The sequence below is a fragment of the Topomyia yanbarensis genome, unplaced genomic scaffold (genome assembly GCF_030247195.1).
Source record: "Topomyia yanbarensis strain Yona2022 unplaced genomic scaffold, ASM3024719v1 HiC_scaffold_404, whole genome shotgun sequence".
Taxonomy (NCBI): Eukaryota; Metazoa; Arthropoda; class Insecta; order Diptera; family Culicidae; genus Topomyia; species Topomyia yanbarensis.
Window position 1 is genome coordinate 1 of NW_026683608.1, and position 19,267 is coordinate 19,267.

Here is a 19,267-nt window from a genome sequence, read left to right on the forward strand (position 1 = left end):
TCCTTGATGTTCGTAATCAAAAGCAAGTACAAACACTGCTAGCACTCAAAAAATTGCTGGACGGTACCCCAGTAGAGATCAATTACCACCGAACATTAAACACCTGCAAATGCGTCGTAAGCTCATTCGATCTCATTCACATGTCTGAGGAAGATCTACTGGCCGAATGGAAAGGACGTAAAGTTACCGAGGTACACCGAATAACTCGTCCGACACTCGATGGGGGTCGGGAAAAAACAAATACCCTTATATTGACTATCTTCGGAACGACCATTCCGGAGCACCTTTTCGTTGGACCGATTCGAATCCCAACGCGAATATTTTACCCGGCACCAATGGTCTGCTTCCAATGCCTTCAGTATGGGCACTCCAAAACTCGGTGCAAAAGCAAAGAAGTTTGCCCAAACTGCTCTAAATCTGCGCACGTTGCAGAAGGTGAACGATGTATCGAACCAGCCTACTGTCGAAATTGCGAGGGCCCTCATTCCGCATCCAGTAGAGACTGCCCCGCGTACAAGATCGAGAAAGAAATAATGCGAATCAAAGTGGAGCAAGGAATCTCATTCAACGAAGCCAGAAAAAACTACAATGCTAGAAACGCCCTCACCTCGTTCGCAAATATTGTCAAGGAATCGACAAGCACCATCAAGACAGATAATGAAAATGCACTGATTGCCCAGCTCCGGGACGAAAACACCAAACTGAAAACACAGCTAAAAGTACAACAAGAATCCCTTGTCAAAGACAACCACAGAATACGCGAAAACCAAACCAAAATGAGAGATGTCATAATAGAACTACAAAAATCGGTGTTGGAACTAAAACAGGGGAACCAACAGCTTCACGAGAAATTCATAAAAGAACAAGCTAACATGCAAGCAATGGACACATCAAACAAGATAACAAAAAAGAGAAGGACACAAACTCCGAACACAAGCCCTGAACGAGTCGAAGCAGCGGACGAACAAAACGACATGAGCAGCACCGAAATCCTTTTGGACATATCCGATGAAGAAACCGCGAAGACTATCCCAGCTGTCGAGACAAATAAGCGATCACCGCGACCCGTGCGCAAAAAGAAATTAAAATAAGTACATCAAAAACAAACGTAAAAGTTAACCCGGTAATGACAACTGGCAACGATCGACGGAATCTGAATAACCCAATGGACGCTGAAAGATCATCTCCTGTAAACAGCTCAGAAGGAGCTCCGCCTCCCGTATCGGCCCCGATCGGAAATGTTCCAGATTCGTCTGATAAGCTTCCGCCGGCTGCTGATACGGGTTGCCTCACACCACAGGCAAGTAACAACTCCTTCTGTTTTGATCGTACTTCTTCCTCGTCCTTATATTCTTTAACAGAAAACCCCGACATGGAGAGACATACCAGAATAGCCTTACAATGGAACATAAATGGACTACTCAACAACCTTGCCGAACTCGAACTGCTCATCGGTAGCAATCCTCCACTTATCCTGGCGTTACAGGAAGTACATCGATCACCCCCGGACCTTCTTGAAACGATTTTGCAAGGCTTACAAATTCAGGAGTACACCATTATCAAAACGCAGCAGTCGCCGTGCATTCGTCGGTTCCACATACGGTGGTCAACCTTAACACAGAGCTTCTTGCTGTCGCAGTGAGATTGCAGGCCCCGATACCAGTGACCGTCGTATCAATCTACTTGCAAAATACAAAGCATCAGGGTTTGCAGAAGAAACTGGATGAACTGCTAGGCCAACTACAACGACCAACGATAATCCTCGGTGATGTCAACGCGCACCACTATGCCTGGGGCCGTCCAGCACAGATAAGAAAGGTGCCGAAGTAATGGCACCATTTGAAAACACAGATATGGTAGTGATGAATGACGGAAGCCCGACTTTCTTGAGGGGCAAGATCGAGTCCCACATTGATATCTCAGCAGCCAGCAGTGAAATTCTCCAACATCTTCATTGGACCATTTTAACCGACCTCCATGGGAGTGATCACTACCCGATCGATATTCGATGCAGTGAACAAGCACCCATCACCACCTCGATGGCGATTTGACGAGACAAACTGGGAACAGTACGAGAGAGCGATCATAGACTCAACTGACTCCAATATAATATACTCCCCAGAAGAAATAACTCAACGGATCTGGAATGCAGCACACATCAGTGTCCCTCGATCCAGCTCCATACCAAAAGCCAAGGCTGTACATTCGTGGTGTGATGACGTCAAAGTAGCCATCAAAACTCGCCGAAAAGCTCTACGAAAATATAAACGGCTTCCTACCGATCATCCGGAAAAAGAAGAAGCGAAAATCAGATTTCAAAAAGCTAGGAACAACAGTCGAAAGAGCGTCCGAAAAGCTAAAGCCAAATCGTGGGAATCATTTATTGAGGGAATCAACGGAAACACACCCGCTGCTGAAATGTGGCGCAGGGTTAATGCTCTTAGTGGAAAAAGCAGAGTAAATGGCATGGCGATCAATGATGGTACTACCGTGTCTCGAGATCCAATACATGTAACCAATGCACTGGCTGTATACTAGGGTGGGACAAAAAATAGATTCCAGCTCCGAACAACTTTTTAGGTACCATTTGGGTCCTAGAACAACTGTACAAATTCTCAGCCCGATCGGTGAAACTATATTTTTGCGCCCACTGTTTAAAGTTTACATGGGATTTTGTATGGGAAAGTCAACTTTTACAAAATAATTCCTCCAGGAGCCGCCCATTACTTCCTAAAAATAAATCGTTATGTGGTTTGTATAGGAAATTTTACAAAGAAACAAAGTCTCGAAAACCACGAAACGATCTGATGCTTGAGTAAAAAGTTATTAAGCAGAAACCGATTGATGCTCTGACGATTGAAAAAATATTCATTTTTTCTAGCACCACTGCTGTTGGTTGTCCAATTATACGCAATTTTGTTTTAATCCTCTCTTAACGTATCTAAATCGTTTATCTATAATATTTGGTCACTTCGCAAGGTTTTGAGGGATAAATTGAGGCTTCTTTTTACATAATAAGAGAAAGTTAAAAATTTTGTATATAATTAGACCGTCAGAAGCAGTGATGCTATGAAAACTGAAATTTTCATCAATCTTCAGGGCATCAATCGGTTTTTGCTTAATAACTTTTTCCACAAGCATCAGATCGGTTTGCAGTCTTCTAGACTTTGTTTCCTTGATAAATTTCCTATAAAAATCAGACATCTGTTTATTTTTAGGAGATAACGGGCAACTCTTGGAAGAATTAATTTGCAAAAGACAATTTTCCCATACGAAATCCCATGTAAACTTTAAACCGTGGGCGCAAAAATATAGTTTCACCGATCGAGCTAAAAATTTGCAGAGTTGTTCTGGGAGCTAAATGAGACCCAAAAAGTTACTCGGAGCCAAATTTTATTTTTTTCATATAACCATGTCCCACTCTACTGTATACTTCAAAGAGATTTCGTCAATGGATAGATACAATGAACAATTCATCCGCTCTCGATATGTTAGTAACTGCCCTTTGATCGACAGCCTGACCCCAGAACTTGAACCCGATGCAGAGTACAATCGGCCGTTTGACATTAGCGAGTTGTTGATCGCCCTTGACGCATCGAAAGGCAAATCAGCAGGGCCTGACGAAATATCCTACCCACTACTGAAGCGGCTCCCATTAAAAGGAAAACTGGCTTTACTGGACGCCATGAATAACATCTGGTCTAGTAGAATTTTTCCCACAGGATGGCGAGAGAGTCTGGTGGTACCGATTCCCAAACAGTGTAGTAGCCTATCAGAACCCAAGAACTACCGACCCATAGCACTAACAAACTGCATTAGCAAAGTCATGGAGAGAATGGCTTCAAAACGTCTCATGACCGTTTTGCACGACCGTGGTTTATTAGATGAGAGGCAGCACGCTTTTCTGAAAGGTAGAGGAACTAGCACCTACATGGCGACGCTGGGACAAGTAATCGACGATTCTTTAAAGGAAGGGCTCCATATAGATATTGCAGCACTTGACCTCGCTGAGGCATACAATAGAGTATGGAGACCAGGAGTTATCAAGCAGCTTCTAGACTGGGGAATAGGCGGGAACCTAACAAGCTTTTTGCAGGGTTTCCTACAGAAACGGACATTCCGAGTAATAGTAGGTAACCAAAAATCCAGAATTATGACAGAAGATACCGGAGTCCCCCAAGGTTCTGTGCTAGCTGTCATCTTGTTTCTGATAGTAATGAACGGAGTTTTCGCAAACTTTACCTGTAGGAGTTTACATATTTGTTTTTGCTGACGACATTGTCCTACTGGTCGCAGGAAAATCGCCCAAAGTCATCCGTAGGAAAATTCAAGCTGCAATTAGGACAGTTGCCAGGTGGGCGGACAATGCTGGCTTCTCCATGTTTGCCGAAAAATTTGCCATTTCTCATGTTTGCAACCACCATCACCACCCCTGGGGAAACCCCGTAACAGTAACCCCGAGGAGTAGAGATTCCTTACAAAAAAGAACTAAAAATTCTAGGAGTGGTTATTGATAGACGGGCTACCTTTGAAGCACACTATAAGATGATACATAAGGATTCACAGAAGAGAACACGACTCGTCCGTACCATCACCAGAAGGAATCCCTCGAATAACCGTAGCACGGCACTAAGGATTAGCAATGCGATCATCACAAGCAAGCTGATGTACGGAATCGAGCTAACCTGCCGAACTACCGACCGTATGATACTCCGACTAGGTCCGGTATACAACCAAACCATCAGAACTGTATCTGGATTGCTTCCAGGAACCCCAGCCCTGGCCGCATGTATCGAAGCAGGAGTTCCCTCCTTCGATTCATTAGTCACACAGAAAATTGCAAATGCAGCGATTTCTTTTCTTGAGAAGACCTTCGGTGGCGACGATGATGTGTACATAAAGGAACAGGCCAACAAAAATCTTACGGAACATAATTGTCACGAGCTCCCACGTATTGCTGAGCGCTATAGGGTGATGGACCGGAAATGGAATCTGCCCCCGATTAAAGTCGACTGGACCATAAAACACGCCATCAAAGCAGAGGAAGAACACAGGAAGGTAGCTGCAATAGTGGGTAGAACCTTGCAAGAAAAATTCCCAAACCACCGAAAAGTTTTTACGGGTGGATCCAAAGCACTAGACCGAGTTGGTTTCGGTATAAGTGGGTCGGGATACAATACTGCGGACCGATTACCGGACCATCTGTCAGTATTCTCGGCTGAAGCATATGCCATATATTACGCTATTAAAAACTACGCGGAGCCACACCTCCCGATGCTCATACTTTCGGACTCAGCCAGCACACTGTCACTGGAAATGACGAAGCTGATAAGCGGCCCTTACACGTTCAATATTTTTGTCAATACCAGTATTGACGATATTGTTACAATATTTCAGTCCCGTTTGGAATCCACATCGTCAATAATTTTTTTTCCATTACACTTACAATACTTTTGCCAATACTCTCTAGTATTGACAAAAATATTGAACGTGTAAGGGCCGCTATAGACTCGCCAACCTAGGTCGCGCTGGTAAGATGACCTAGGTGGGAACTCCAGCACAAGACGCAAAAAGAAAAATAGCGAACGAGTTAAAGGAAGAACTAACACGAAAATAGAATAACGAAAGAACGTCGCCACTGAGGAAAATCAAAATGCAAACAAGCAAGTAGATGGACCGAGCAGAACGAAGAGAGCAGCGTACACTCTCCCGGTTGAGGGTAGGGCACACAAAATATACACACCCTCACTGCGTCTCAGCAGCAACGAGACCTCTATGTGAAGCTTGCAGAGTTCATATTACAGTGGAACACATAATCGCATCCTGTGAAATCTACGAAGACCTCGGTAAAGAAATAAAAATAGATCCAAACATTGCAACGGCACTGGGCAATGACCCAGTCGAGGAAGAAAAAATGCTACTCTCCATAAAAGCTGCAGGTCTTTACGATAAAAACTAAAAATAGGGACTATTGTAAAAAATGAAAGGGTTGTGTACAGGACACGACCACGGTGACATTAAAAATGTAGCTTTTTCAAGAGCGTGCAAATGAATTTTATCTATCACACATATCGACTCACGCTCTTGTTCACTCGCCTGTTTTCATATGTTACAATTTGCTATATACCCTCCCCGTCAAAACATAATTTATTGAAGGTCTTTTAACGGTAATCTATTAATTAATCAAGTATCTCACTAGGTGATTGGCATTATTTGGCTGATCCATCTAGTAAAAATAGGCTGGTCTGTCCAGAAAATATATTCAAAAGAAAAGTTCCATATTGAGAGCTGTGATGATGAAGCCCACGCCCGCCAACGGAAATATACAGATTCTCCATGAAATATGAAATTTCATTTTCCATTTTAATTTTCAATAATGTACTAATGAGCTTAAGTAAACAATCTTAAGATTAAGTAGTTCTTGATCGATTAGTGATTGAACAAATGAAATTATTTGATAAATTACATTGTTATACAACGTTCGCACTACCAGTTAAAACGGGTTTTTATGCTATCTTGGTGACATTTTTCTTGTTGCTAATTATTAAAACGTGTTATAACTCTGTAGTGTAAACATTATATAATTAAACCAATTCTGCAGCGTTTTATGTTATATAGGCGTTTTATGTGGTAATAGGACTGACATAATTTATCTTCAGTACAGCGGTTTGTTTCAAAATTTAAAACAGATTTATTTTAAAATTAAAATTGTATACCTAACCGTTCTATTTGTTGTATACTTTAAAACGCAATTAGAACTGTGTTTTAAATACATAGGGTAGGACAGATATTCTGACTGGATAAACTGGGAAAACAATTTTAAGTCCAGTAACGCTTAAGACATGGCTTGAATTTAAATCGAAAAAGAACACCCGCTTAAACTGCTGCTGGGACGGTAAGTTCTGTTTTAAAATTTTCCGTTGTGTGCAGTACGAAACAAAAGTATTTGAAATTAGAAAACAAAAAGTTCTGCTGGGAATGTGATTGTTTCCGATGCAATTACACTCAGATTTTTCACGCAGGGGATACAGGCCGTGTAAATGAAAACCGCGTAAAATTTAAAAAAACGCGTTAATGAAAACCGCGTAAATTTCAAAATCCGCGTAAAAAACCTGAGTGTACTCTCCTATATAAAATACTACGCTGCTGAACAGTGCAATAACTACAGAAGCACGTTGTCAGATGCCTTACTCATAAAAAACATATAACCGAAATATGAAACATGAAAACCAATAGGCTCTTTACCCTACGCAGCTACAAAGCGCCGTAAACATGGATTAACAAGTTACAACGCACACGCATGCATAAAAATAAATATATTTTTTTTCAAACGCAACACTCTTAAGCAGCACACACCGTATTGAATTAAATCCAAACCACCCCACCCACCCACTTTGCAAATCATTCTGTGACACCGTGCTGGTACCCGAAAAATCCGCACACGGCCACCGCTGCCGAAAATGCATAGCGTCTACCGCTTAGTGTAGTGCCTAGACGCTGCAGCCATGATCTTACCCGTTCGACATAAGAAGAAAAACTGATTCAAACGGGTACGCGTCACCTCTATTTATAAACTAACCGTATATGGTTAAGTCACTTAGGTGCGAGTGTGTGCGAATGCCAACGTTGCCGAAAATCGATAGCGCTTATTGCATCACCCGGAGACGATGTTGCTCATCATATGGGATAAGAGCAACAACTGATTTAAACGGACATGCGTTGCTTCTATTTATGACTTTTCGTTTGTGATTGAGCCACTAACCTATCCTCTAATGACGGCTGTGTCTGAGAAATCTGCATGAACTTTTTAATTTTACCAATTTTTAAAAGTCTACTTTTATTGGGGAGATATTAAATTGTTACCAATATTTAAGTTAGGTGTTTCTGAATCGGTTGGTGTATGAATGATTAAAATCCATCTAGTAATATCGGAGTTATAAGCGTGCAAACCTTACATAGTTTCGTTACATGGGAGATAGTTTAGATTTTAGAATGACACCTAGCCCCAGATAGTGGAGTAAGACATTTTTAATGTCAAAACATAATTCTCTCTCAACATCACCGTCAAGAATGACCCGTATTGCGGCGTTAAGTGACGTAAATAAAACAACAACAACAAAAGTGGGCTGATAAGGACACGAAAAGAAGAAAAGAAAAGAAAACCTGATTTTTTTCCAATTAAAGATCTCTTTCGGTCTTATTTAATACCTCTATAATCGAATAAAAAAGACTCAATCCTTTTGTGGTTGCCTCTTTCTGGTGCATTTTGTAAAAGGCACAATTATCCTACACGCTCTTCGGGAACCGGTTCGGATTTCTGAATGGAGTCAGTATGGATTCCAAATCAAATGCAACAACCGATTCCGACTCAGAATCGGTTGTTGCATTTGAGTTGGAATCCACACTGACTCCATTCAGGATTCCGATTCAAATTCCGAATGGTTTGACCGGGCAGAAGCGTTTTGTTTTCCTCCCAATTCAAACGTCAAAACGGCACAATACCAACGCAGCTGGATAAGTCTATAAAGACCATCAAAATAGAATTTATTGCCTGAAATCAGGGCCACATCTTCAGCCGCTATCATAACCATTAGATCGATTACCAAAATGACGAGTCTTTTCTATGCACAATGTGTTCAATCTACCGAACACCATCACACATTCGAGCACCCCTCGATCAAAATCGCCGCGAAACGTGAAAAATTCTGACACGACTGACGTTCCAATCATTTACACTGAAATGTGAACAGGTCGGCTTGTAGTGGAAAGTGAAACGACGACGTAAAGTTGAAAATTCTTACGCGAAGGCGTATATTTCAGTCACGAAGATTTGTGGGGAAAATTGTATTTTCACAGTGAATTCCATCTTTTCGGGCTGTATATTTTAGTGCAACTAGTTAAGTGGACTGTGACCTTCGATTTGCGCTAGATTGTGACGAGAAGGTGAGTGTTTTAGCAGCGAAAAATCCGATTTCAATTTTTGATGCTTCGGCTAACCTAGCTTTATACCGATCTCAACTCGGGTATTATTTTTACATTTTGCTTTTCTCCGATTCCGACACGGCAGGATGGGTAAATCAAAGAAAAAGTACGACAGCAGCAGTAGTTCTAGCTCGTCCGATGTTTCGGATTCGAGTGACAGCTCCAGCTCGGACGATGTTGAAGTCAAACGGCGGAACAAGAAGAAGAAGAGTAGCGGCAGCCGGAAGCATAAGAAGTCTGCGGTGAAAACGCACGCCAGCTCTGGCACAGAGCTGGATTCGGCCAGTGAGCAGTCCAGTGATGATGAGGTTAAAGCGGCAGCAGCCGCAGCCGCTTCGAAGAAAAAGCACAAAAAACATAAGAAACAGAAGAAGGCCAAAAAGCACAAGAAGCATAAGTCTCGCGCTGGTTCCGATGATGAGAAACGGGTAGTGTTGCACGACGATGAGGATGATGATGTGGAAGAGATTATCGAGGTGGTTCCGGATCGCAGACATCGGACTAAATCAGACGACTATCGAAAGGAGAGAGATTACGGGTCGTCGCGTGCGACTGGTAGCGATCGTAGGGGAGCTTCTCCGATTGATCGAGATCGAAGCCGGGGAAGGGATCGATCCGCTGCCAGTCAGAGTATAAAGAGCCATCCTACCTCGAAGTGGGACAGTCCGGCTGATGGGGGAGAGTATCGTCGCAAACGATCGCATTCTCCGCGGGAAGCAAGCGGCGGCGGTAGTTTTAGACATGGACAAAGAGGTGGTTTTGAGGATTATCGCAAAGCACCCAGATCACCACCGGCTCGCGATTCACCTGTGCGAGACTATGAACGGGGCCGGCAGCAGCAGCATCATGGCCGAGGTGGTGGTGGTGGTGGAGGAGGTCGGGGTCGCTATGAGGAGCGTCATTCTTCTCCGCCATCGATGCCACCGCAGCATCAAGAGCGAAGGTGGGGCGGCGATCGGTACGAAGACGATCGACACGGAGGTGGCGGTCGGGGAGATGATTTTAGAAAACCTTCGCCCCGGCGAAGATTTGACAATGAGGAACGAAGATTCGAGGGTAATAGACGGGGATCTCATCAGCATCATCAACAGTCGCAGCCTAGAGAGCGGTACGAGGATTATTCCGGGTAGGTTCGGAAACTTTGGTTGGGTTTAGTTGGGAATTGACGTATTTTTTTTTGTTTCAGTCGTGATCGTAACCCGCGAGACCGGCCTCCGCGTAACAATGATTACGAAGATCGTGGGGGTCCGCCCAGAAGGCGTAATTCATCTCCGATGGGAGCACCGCCGCCGCCACGAGGCGGACGCGATCGCAGTCCTATGCAGCAAGAATATCGCGGTGATTTTGGTGGAGGCCGCGGAGGATATCGTGATCGTTACGACGGTGGTCCACCTCAGCACTCCCAGGATCGGGGAGGACGCTTTGGTCGACGTGGTTTCGGAGGCCGCGGGGGACGTGGCGGTCCCGGTGATCGTGGTGGACGTCGTGGTGGTTTCTATGGGGGCGGTAGTGGTTCCGATCGTAGTTTTGGATCCGATCGAGAAATGGATAATCGAAAACCCCCGGGAAATGCGGGTTGGGGAAGAAAATCTCCGCCACCCTCACCGAGGGGATCACCGTCTCGGTCGAGATCGCGCGACCGTAGTGAATCGGATCGAAATGGGGCCCGTGGCCATCGAGGTCGAATAAGTTCGCCATTACTGCCATCGGTGAAAGTGGAACGTCGCGGAGCGTCACGCAGTCGCAGTCGTAGCCCACTAGGGGGAACGGCTCCACTGCCGCAGCGGCAACGCAAGTTTCCCCGTAAGGAGGAAAAGGATGACGGAGCGGAGTACGATTGGGGTGGCGGCAAGCGGAAGCAGCAGAGCCGGGAATCGGGTGAGCGGGTTGTAGTAGTTGTTTGAGTAGTTTTTGGTTTTTACTGGTAGCTTGGTTTAGATGCTTGTTGAGTTTTTTTTTAAGTTGGAATAAAAAGTTCAGTCCAGTACTAGATCCAGTTTGGTTTTTCGAATTCATGTTTGGTCGCTTGTTTCAGTTCTCGATTAATCTTGCGACTATTAAAGGGATAGAATTCACCACTTCCCATCGAATCCGAATTCATTTCAAAAGACGGGTTCGATTCTGTCCCATTATGCCAAACGGCTGATTTTGTGTCTGAGCATTTCTGATTCACGGGCATACGTTTTTAGTTATGGCCTTATTTTGAGTTTAAGGTGAACCTTTAGAAACGAAAACAGTTATTGATCGATGAGCTTCAGTTCTTCCACGACTTCTAGTACTCAGTAGCTATTAGTTTCTATCTTAATCGCCTGCCCTTTACAGCAAAATATATCGTTAATAACTCCCGACGATCTCTCTTCCCCAGGGTTCCAACGTGACAGCAGCGAGGATTCCTCCTCGGACAAGAAACCCCCGGAGGAAAAAGAGAAACCCAATTTTACCCTATCCGGCAAGCTGACCGAGGAAGCGAACAAAGTAAACGGGGTCGTAATCAAGTACGCCGAACCACCGGAATCACGCAAACCGAAGCGCCGCTGGCGCCTATACCCGTTCAAGGGTGAACAAGCTCTGCCGACGTTGTACATCCACCGGCAGAGCTGCTATCTGATTGGGCGCGATCGGAAGGTGTGCGATTTGCCGATCGATCATCCGTCCTGTTCGAAGCAACACGCGGCTCTGCAGTACCGGCTGGTACCGTACGATCGGGACGATGGAACAACTGGCAAGCGGGTTCGGCCATACATCATCGATCTGGAATCCGCCAACGGGACGTTTGTGAATAACAAAAAGATCGAGACAAAGAAATATGTCGAGTTGCTGGAGAAGGACGTGCTCAAGTTTGGCTTTAGTTCGCGGGAGTATGTGCTGCTTCATGAGAACAGCAAGGAGGACGAGGAGGATGATGATGTAGTGGATGATAAAGGACCTGGTAACACCAGCAACGGAGGAGGTGGCAATGCGCGTAGTAAACGCGAACAGAGCGAGTAATTCGCAAAGGTAAGTTCGGACGGGTTTCAAGCTGAAGGGGGGTAAGGGGGAACGGACAAAAAACCGTACTAATGCGACGTTTTTTACTTCAGCAGATTTATCATACAATAACGGAACATATGCAGCAAGCAGCCATTGTATGTGCGTTTAAGCAGTGTTGAAAAAGTTGCACACCCCTACCGAGTAGCGGCAGCCAGCTGCCGGGAGATTAAAATTGTTTTATCGATTGGTTACGAGGCACGAGTAGACGGTGCAACATCTAATTAATCCAGCTATTGAAAACTATTGCAAATAAGAGGAGGATGCGCTACAGCATGTAGTAGAAGAAGTAAAAACAAGCAAAATAGTGTGTATTTGCATATTTAGACAAACAAAGGATATAATAAAGTATCGTATGCGTACCCAACCAACCTGCCTGCCAACCGGAAAATCGGGGAAAGCGATAACAGTGCCTTAGTTTGAGAGGGAGAATTTGTGTACGGTTCGACCACCGATGAAATGCAGCAGCTTTTTCAACTCTGTCGGGATGTTTGGTTAACTGTAAAGACTGACATTTTAAACCATTCTGTTTGGCGGAGAACTTTTTTCTTTGTGAAACGACACATTCCAGCAAGTCCTAGTAACACGGATACTGCGAAAGAGAAATCGATCGGTTTAAGGAGATGGAAACGAGTTTGATCAACGGTTTAGCGAAGATGTAGTATCATTTTTATTCCCACGAATAGCAGTGCAGCTGAACCTTCTTCAACCGGATCCAGTACATAAGGATATAGAACACTAACTATACGGAAATTCATCCATTCAAGACACATATTATTTACACTTATCGGTACATAAAGCAGAGCTTTAGCGCCGATTGAATGTATCTCAGGGAAGTGTACTGGGTTCTCCATTGTTTATACTGTACATAAATAACACGAGAAAATATTTAGGAAATGTTAAGCTGAAATTGTTTGCTGGCGATTTAAACCGATATTAGGAAGGAGATTGCTTGGATATGGTAAGCAAAGCAGAAAATGAAAATCTCAAACGGATATGAGGATATATCAAGGAAAAAAATGTACCTGTAACGTGGCCGGAGCCGCAATGTCTTATAATTGGAAGTTGGAGGACCAATTGACAAATAAATAGAATTATATTGAAAGCTTAAGCAGAGACCAGGATTTTGGTGCAGCATGCTGATTACGTGATTAAGGAGGTGCTTTGTTGATATTCAACGTTTAGTCGAAGTTATTATAATAGTTCCAACATTTTTGATTACTGCTAAGTATAATGATAATGGCGTCACTTATCAGATGGACATTACATAGTTTTGGAATGTTTGTTGTCGTTCGGAAACTTAAGGATGGATGGATACCAATCTACCTCACGGATCATATTCAATATGTCAGCGTTGTACACATCTACAATATGAGAATTGCTGACGTGTTTGGAAAGTTTTGACTCAATGACTGAAAGTTTCCATCCGATTCAAAGCGACAACCTTTCCAGGTCAAAGAAATGATGAATTTCATACGTTTACTAACCAGTGCTAGGCGATATGTTCGTGATTGACGGATAAGAATACCTCAAAGGCTGAAGAGAGCAGTAACAATTTTACCTACATTTGGAATTCTACCTGGAAAGAGGACACAAAGGTAAATGAAAGTTTAATAGCGCTAGAAAAACCGGAAACAGCTGAATTTCCCGGATAAAGTGCAGTTCTTTCGACGAATACTAAAGCACGGAGCGTCGAAACTGAAGCCAACAAATTCGTTAATTTTGTTTAATTTAAAAAAATACCAGCGAATCAAAACTAGGTTGACGAGTTTCTACCGTTCGCCACAATCCATAGAAAAACTCCATGATATGAGACTTGTAATGGAAGCAAAGTATATTCACTCGGACAAAAGTTAAATTATCACACTTTTGGTTCCGAGATGGCCGCATTCGAATCAAAAGAAAGCTCCTTTACAGGCGTCACAAGCACAAGCAATCATCGCCCACGAATTACTACTACAACGCTGATTGTCTATAATTGCCGAAAATATGAAATGTGAGCTAAGAATTACATCAACCAACAAAGCCACTTACAGGCGGATCTTCTCTCTATCGTTCCAATTTTAGTATATTTCCAGCCGAAGCTAGTACCCACCTTCAGTCTGTTACTGTACTACGAAAGCACGAGAACGCATCTTGCGCAGGTGTTCAAACCGGAAAGTGCAGATTCGCAAACGTTTAGTTGTAAGCTGATTTAAAATACTCACCAAGAAAAGAAGATCGTTGCGGACAACGGTGAATTAACTATTGCAGGTCGTCCCTTTACAACGGAATCTGCAATTACATTTTCTGCATCAACCATTGTCAAACAGAAACTTCCCAAGACGGTTTAGTCGAAAAAAATTAGCCAGACGTCGAGATAGTGCTAGCTGGATACCGCAAGCATCAACGTGCAGGGAACTGCGGTGCTTCGGCTTTCAGTCATGAAACTACTAGGATCACTACCATCTCTAAATAGCAGGAACCAGATTTTTAAACCCCGAATAGGCTTAAATAATCTAGCGACAATCACTTGTGGCACAAAGCATTGCCGAAAGAATAACAATGTTCGAGGGAGATTTTTGTTTTCGGAGAAATCCACGTGAACAACTAAAGAATAATACGAAATCACATTTCGCAAGCCAGTCGAAAGCGGAAATGTATTTTCGATGGAATGTTACTTAATTTAAACATGCAAATAAGCTTGTGAAAATCACCAACTGACGGAGGCTTTGAAATAAAACATCTGTGGAGCATCTGAAGCATCTGAATCGTAAAAATATCAGTTGTTGGAACCGACCCTGTGTATATGCAAAAGGACGGCATTTTTAGGACGGTGGTAAAACTTCCAATAAACTTGGTTAAATGCCCTACACCAGTATCCTAATTGCGAAACAACAACGAATGTACCATCACCCGGAAACCGCTTTAAAGAGCGGATCAATTCTTCAGACTTCAAATAATACACCCAGCAGAGAAGCAGCCTTCCAGTTATTTTCCAGTATAGCCTGGCCAGCGATAGCAGATTTCAATTTATGCTGCTTATGTAAAGAAAGGAGGAAAGCCGTTGAAGGAAGTCAAAGTAAAACGGTTCAGACAGCTATCTGTGATAATTGGAGCGAAAAGTATGTTAGTATCTGGCGAACGATGTTCTTCTGTATTTACCCTAAAACTACAATAGGTTTGGAGCTGCAGCAACAACGGCAGTAAACTCCTATAGAAGTGCCTTATTTTGGAGCTATTTTCAAATCGAGCATCTCAACAGTCGGCTGAACTTGAAAATAATCTTCAGCGTGAAATTCTCTGATTTATTTTCCTGCCAAGCATCGCTAGAGAAGTCACCGGATTTCAGCATGAAAAATTATGTCAATCCGCCAACTAATTTCTACGTATCAAGCGCCAGATTCCGTAAATAAATCCTAAGAGCGAGCAGGTTTAAAAATTACCAACTAATGGACTGTTGGCTAAAAGCCACCAAATCACCGGAAGAAATCTGCAAATTTAAAATCTATACATTCTTTAGATCCAGTTCCTATCCAGGCAACTATCTTGCGGTTACATTGGACGAAAAATTGAATTTTAATGAGTATATTCAACACATGGAAGAGCGGCACAGTACCCATACACTGAACTCTATTTTATAAAGACAGAAATTTGTTCGAAGCATTACCAGATTGCGCCAAGCGGACCAACAGTCTGAGACAATTGAAACAGGGCTGCGAGATATTCAAACTATAAGGATCTTTGGGGCATAGATGATCGTAAACAGTATTATCAAAGTTAGCCTTCCAAACTGCAACAGATTTGTGAGGCTTTGAGCCGTCGCAGGATAGCAGATTCATCGTCTATCTATTGAGTTGCAGTTACACCGAAATGGAAAGCCAGTCAACATAAACCAGCTTTAAACTTCACCATTGACTATTAAAATTTTTGCAGTAAGAAAAACCAACAATCAAGCTGAATTCCGCATCGAAATTGTCACTCGACCGAGTCACCTGACATTTGATATAATATCTTTATGTAGCAGTTTTAAGCCATTCTTCGAGTACGGATGGAATTCTATCCCCAGAAAGGTGTACCAAACAGGAAATCTTGACCTACTTGGGAAGAATTCGCCGTCGTTGCTTAGCGTATACATATGAATGTTCAACGAAAGCTACCGAACTGTTCGAAACACTTGGAGAAGTTGCTGTTTTTGAATAAAAAAATCAAACTGCTATAATGACTAACAATTGCAGTTTCGAAAATAGAAAAAGTTTTGCCTTCCCAGGACACTACAATCGGATATTGTACGACAAACATCGATTTGAACTGCGTTACAATAAAAGTGGGAAAATATTCGTGACTGTAAAAGTGTTCATTGTGTTGCAGCAATAACTTTCTTAAATAATATAGCAATTATTGTCCTGCCAAAGATGTGATAAGCTGACACGTATATTCTATTGTAAAAAAAAAGCTGTGTTACATTTTTTCAACCGTGCCTTATTAATATTGACCCTAGAATAAGTTGTTTTAAATCAGTAAAACACTTCCAGTCTGATCACTATATAAACAAAACGACTCATCAGTCTCCTGATATGATGCTGAATACTATACAACCAGAAAAAAACGGTAAGATTTATTGAATTCGGAAGGAGTACATTTTGAACCAAAATTCTATTTTAATCGATTGTTTTCTGAACCTACGTTCAAATATTGAACAGTCTTGTCCACGAGAAACTGACTGAAATAAACATAAGAAAATATGAAATTGACTCCTAAAACTACTTGTCCGTTGTTGCAGGAGCCTTTATGCAAATTTACCTCTGATTCAGACGTCCTACAACGTCTTCAGCCAATTAGAATAGAAGAACAGTTAGTTGTCTTCATAAGTAAATGCTGTCTTGGAGTTATTTCTGTAAAAATCAATCGGAAGGAATCCATTAATTGGAAACGGGGAATTACCTGTCAAAACCGACTGATGAAATTCAAGTTTTAAGGTTTTTAAAATTGAATTCATCAATTATCTGATATTTACATTTACTTGTAACCAGTATTTTTTTCCTTTTTTATTAATGACTATAAATAAGTCAAACTTTTTAGTGAATAGCGTGATTAGGGTCGGTTCCGGCAGCATAAAGTACTAAGACACTTTACGTTTAGGGTTGCCACCTCTAGAGAGGCTTTGACCCGGAGATTTTCATTGACCGAGGGGGTAGTGGATTTTGAATGGAACTACACAGAAATTGGAATCAAAGCGATTTCTCGGCATTTTAAAGCACTTTAATCGCCTTTTATTACTACGTTAAAGTAAAGCTGTAAATTTTTCACTTTTGAGTATGGTTTCATCGGTTTAATCTGATGTAGTATTTCACTTCCCCGACTAAGTGCCAAGAATACAAAATCACCAGCTACTCTCGCTGTGGAGGATAAATCGAACGAGCATTGCTCTCCTCCACAACTAACAAGAAAAGGAGAGCAAAGGAGGCAGGGCTGCGGCATCACATGAGAACCACTACGGGATGTCGGGTATTCATCACCAGAGGTCGCAACAAAGGGGCAAAACTCACTTCTCTAGCCAACAGTTAAGGGTCGCTGCAGGAGTAGCAACAACACCAGAAGAACTCGTTTGATGTTGGATTAGAACAAATCTGCCATATCTTGGTGCAGCTGGTGATAAGTACCACTAACAGTGAAGTGATTTGGTAAAATTGTCGCAAAATGACTTTGTTACATCATTTTGAGCGACTTAGTGGGATGCAACATTTCAATTGTAGCATATAGCGAAATATTACTTTCCTTCATTTGTAGTAAATTTAATTTTTTTTATTTTCATTGCTTTGTGAACTCATCGTCGGCTTTGAAATCAAGGGTTAGTCGGGCAAAATAAATCTGAATCGGAGTAATAGTTAACCTTAAACCAGAGTAATAGTTAAGGTAACCTTAAATTATGCTTCTTCCCACCAAACCCGGAGCAATTGATGTAAAATCCGGAGGCCCGGAGATCGCTTCTGAAAACCGGAGTCTCTGGGTCAAACGCGGAGGGGTGGCAACCCTATTTACGTTTGTCCGGACATGTCGTAGACTCGGGTGATTCGGAGTTAATAAATTCCAAAATTTACTAACTTCTGCGATAGATGACAAAGGGTTGAGTCATTGGAAAAAATTTAAGCTTGCTCACATGACCCTGACCACGCTATTCTAAACCCTATTCCCTTATCTTCCTGCTCTCCCTAGAGTGCTATGGCTCTTAATATTAAAAATATTTCACACTCTCCAGCCCCTTCCTAATTGAATATCGCTACAACATACATAACATAACCAGTCGCACGCGAAAACGCACAAGAAGGCATGTTACATTGATTCAGCATTTTGTTCGAACGAAAGCCGAAAAAATTAGACTCAACAGAATTCACAAGGAAATCGTCTCTAGATAGAAAATTTAACGATATTCAGTTTAATAAAATATAAGCTGAGATAAAGTTGCCTCTGTCGCAAATGGTATCAATACAAATGATAAATCTCCCAAATTCTCGGTAGCCGACTGCCCAGAGCAACTATTACGTGATAACGCTACATACTAACTTCCTCTTCCCGTGATCCATGTACAGATGGAGAGGATTCTTCGGTAACTAGCAGATGTCTGTGACTCATTGTGTTCTTCCCAATAAACATATTTTTCAATCTCAACAGAGATCTTTAGGAGTGTGCGAGTTGCGCGGCATTTTCTGATACAGATTAGTACTGTGAGTTAATCACCCTTATTCTTGTTTTATGATGAATGGGAGATTCGTTCTAAAGCGGTTAGAACGTATGGTAAGCCCATTTTTGATTTTGCTATCGTAAACTTTCGTTCAAATCTCGCATTCGTCGTAAACAAGAATAAGGGCGAATATCTCAATCCTTTATTATCTAAGCCCAAAACTGTTTGTCTCCTTTTAGGACAATAACACATCCAAATCCATGCGACTTGCACGACTCTATAGGTTGCCTCATCAGACCTACCATATTTTGCAGATTAAACTTGGGATTGCAAGCAGCTAGCGAATTGCAAAAGTACTAGATCATGTTGTATGGGGTGCTGTCCCGGTTAGCAATTGACTAATCCATGCGCAGTTGTGCTGGTGCGAGATTGAGGTTAAATCGGGTGAAACTTTTGCCAAATGAGGTTAAATCAGATGGCGAATTGAAAACATCGCGTAATATGTATGTTGTCTATACATATTACAAGTTTTTTTCAATTTAAGAGTCAGAAAAGAATAACTAAGGTTTAAACATAATATGAGTGTACTCATAAGGA

General features: G+C 42.3%; 2 protein-coding genes across 3 annotated transcripts; both read left to right on the forward strand.

The window, feature by feature from the left end:
* Positions 1-140: 140 nt before the first annotated feature.
* On the forward strand, positions 141-1,091 carry LOC131695532 (uncharacterized). Its single transcript, XM_058984058.1, has one exon. The coding sequence runs from the start codon at positions 141-143 to the stop codon at positions 1,089-1,091; it is 951 nt and encodes a 316-aa protein (XP_058840041.1).
* A 7,643-nt stretch (positions 1,092-8,734) lies between these two features.
* LOC131695531 (serine/arginine repetitive matrix protein 1-like) lies at positions 8,735-12,380 on the forward strand. Of its 2 annotated transcripts, none has more exons than XM_058984057.1 (5): positions 8,735-8,943; positions 9,068-10,108; positions 10,169-10,860; positions 11,348-11,979; positions 12,063-12,380. In XM_058984057.1, the coding sequence occupies exons 2-4, from the start codon at positions 9,069-9,071 to the stop codon at positions 11,968-11,970; spliced, it is 2,355 nt and encodes a 784-aa protein (XP_058840040.1). In that variant the 5' UTR covers positions 8,735-8,943; position 9,068; the 3' UTR covers positions 11,971-11,979; positions 12,063-12,380. The 2 variants fall into 2 exon arrangements, with proteins under 2 accessions (XP_058840040.1, XP_058840039.1); XM_058984056.1 differs by having other exon boundaries at positions 12,066-12,380.
* The last annotated feature ends 6,887 nt before the right edge of the window (positions 12,381-19,267 follow it).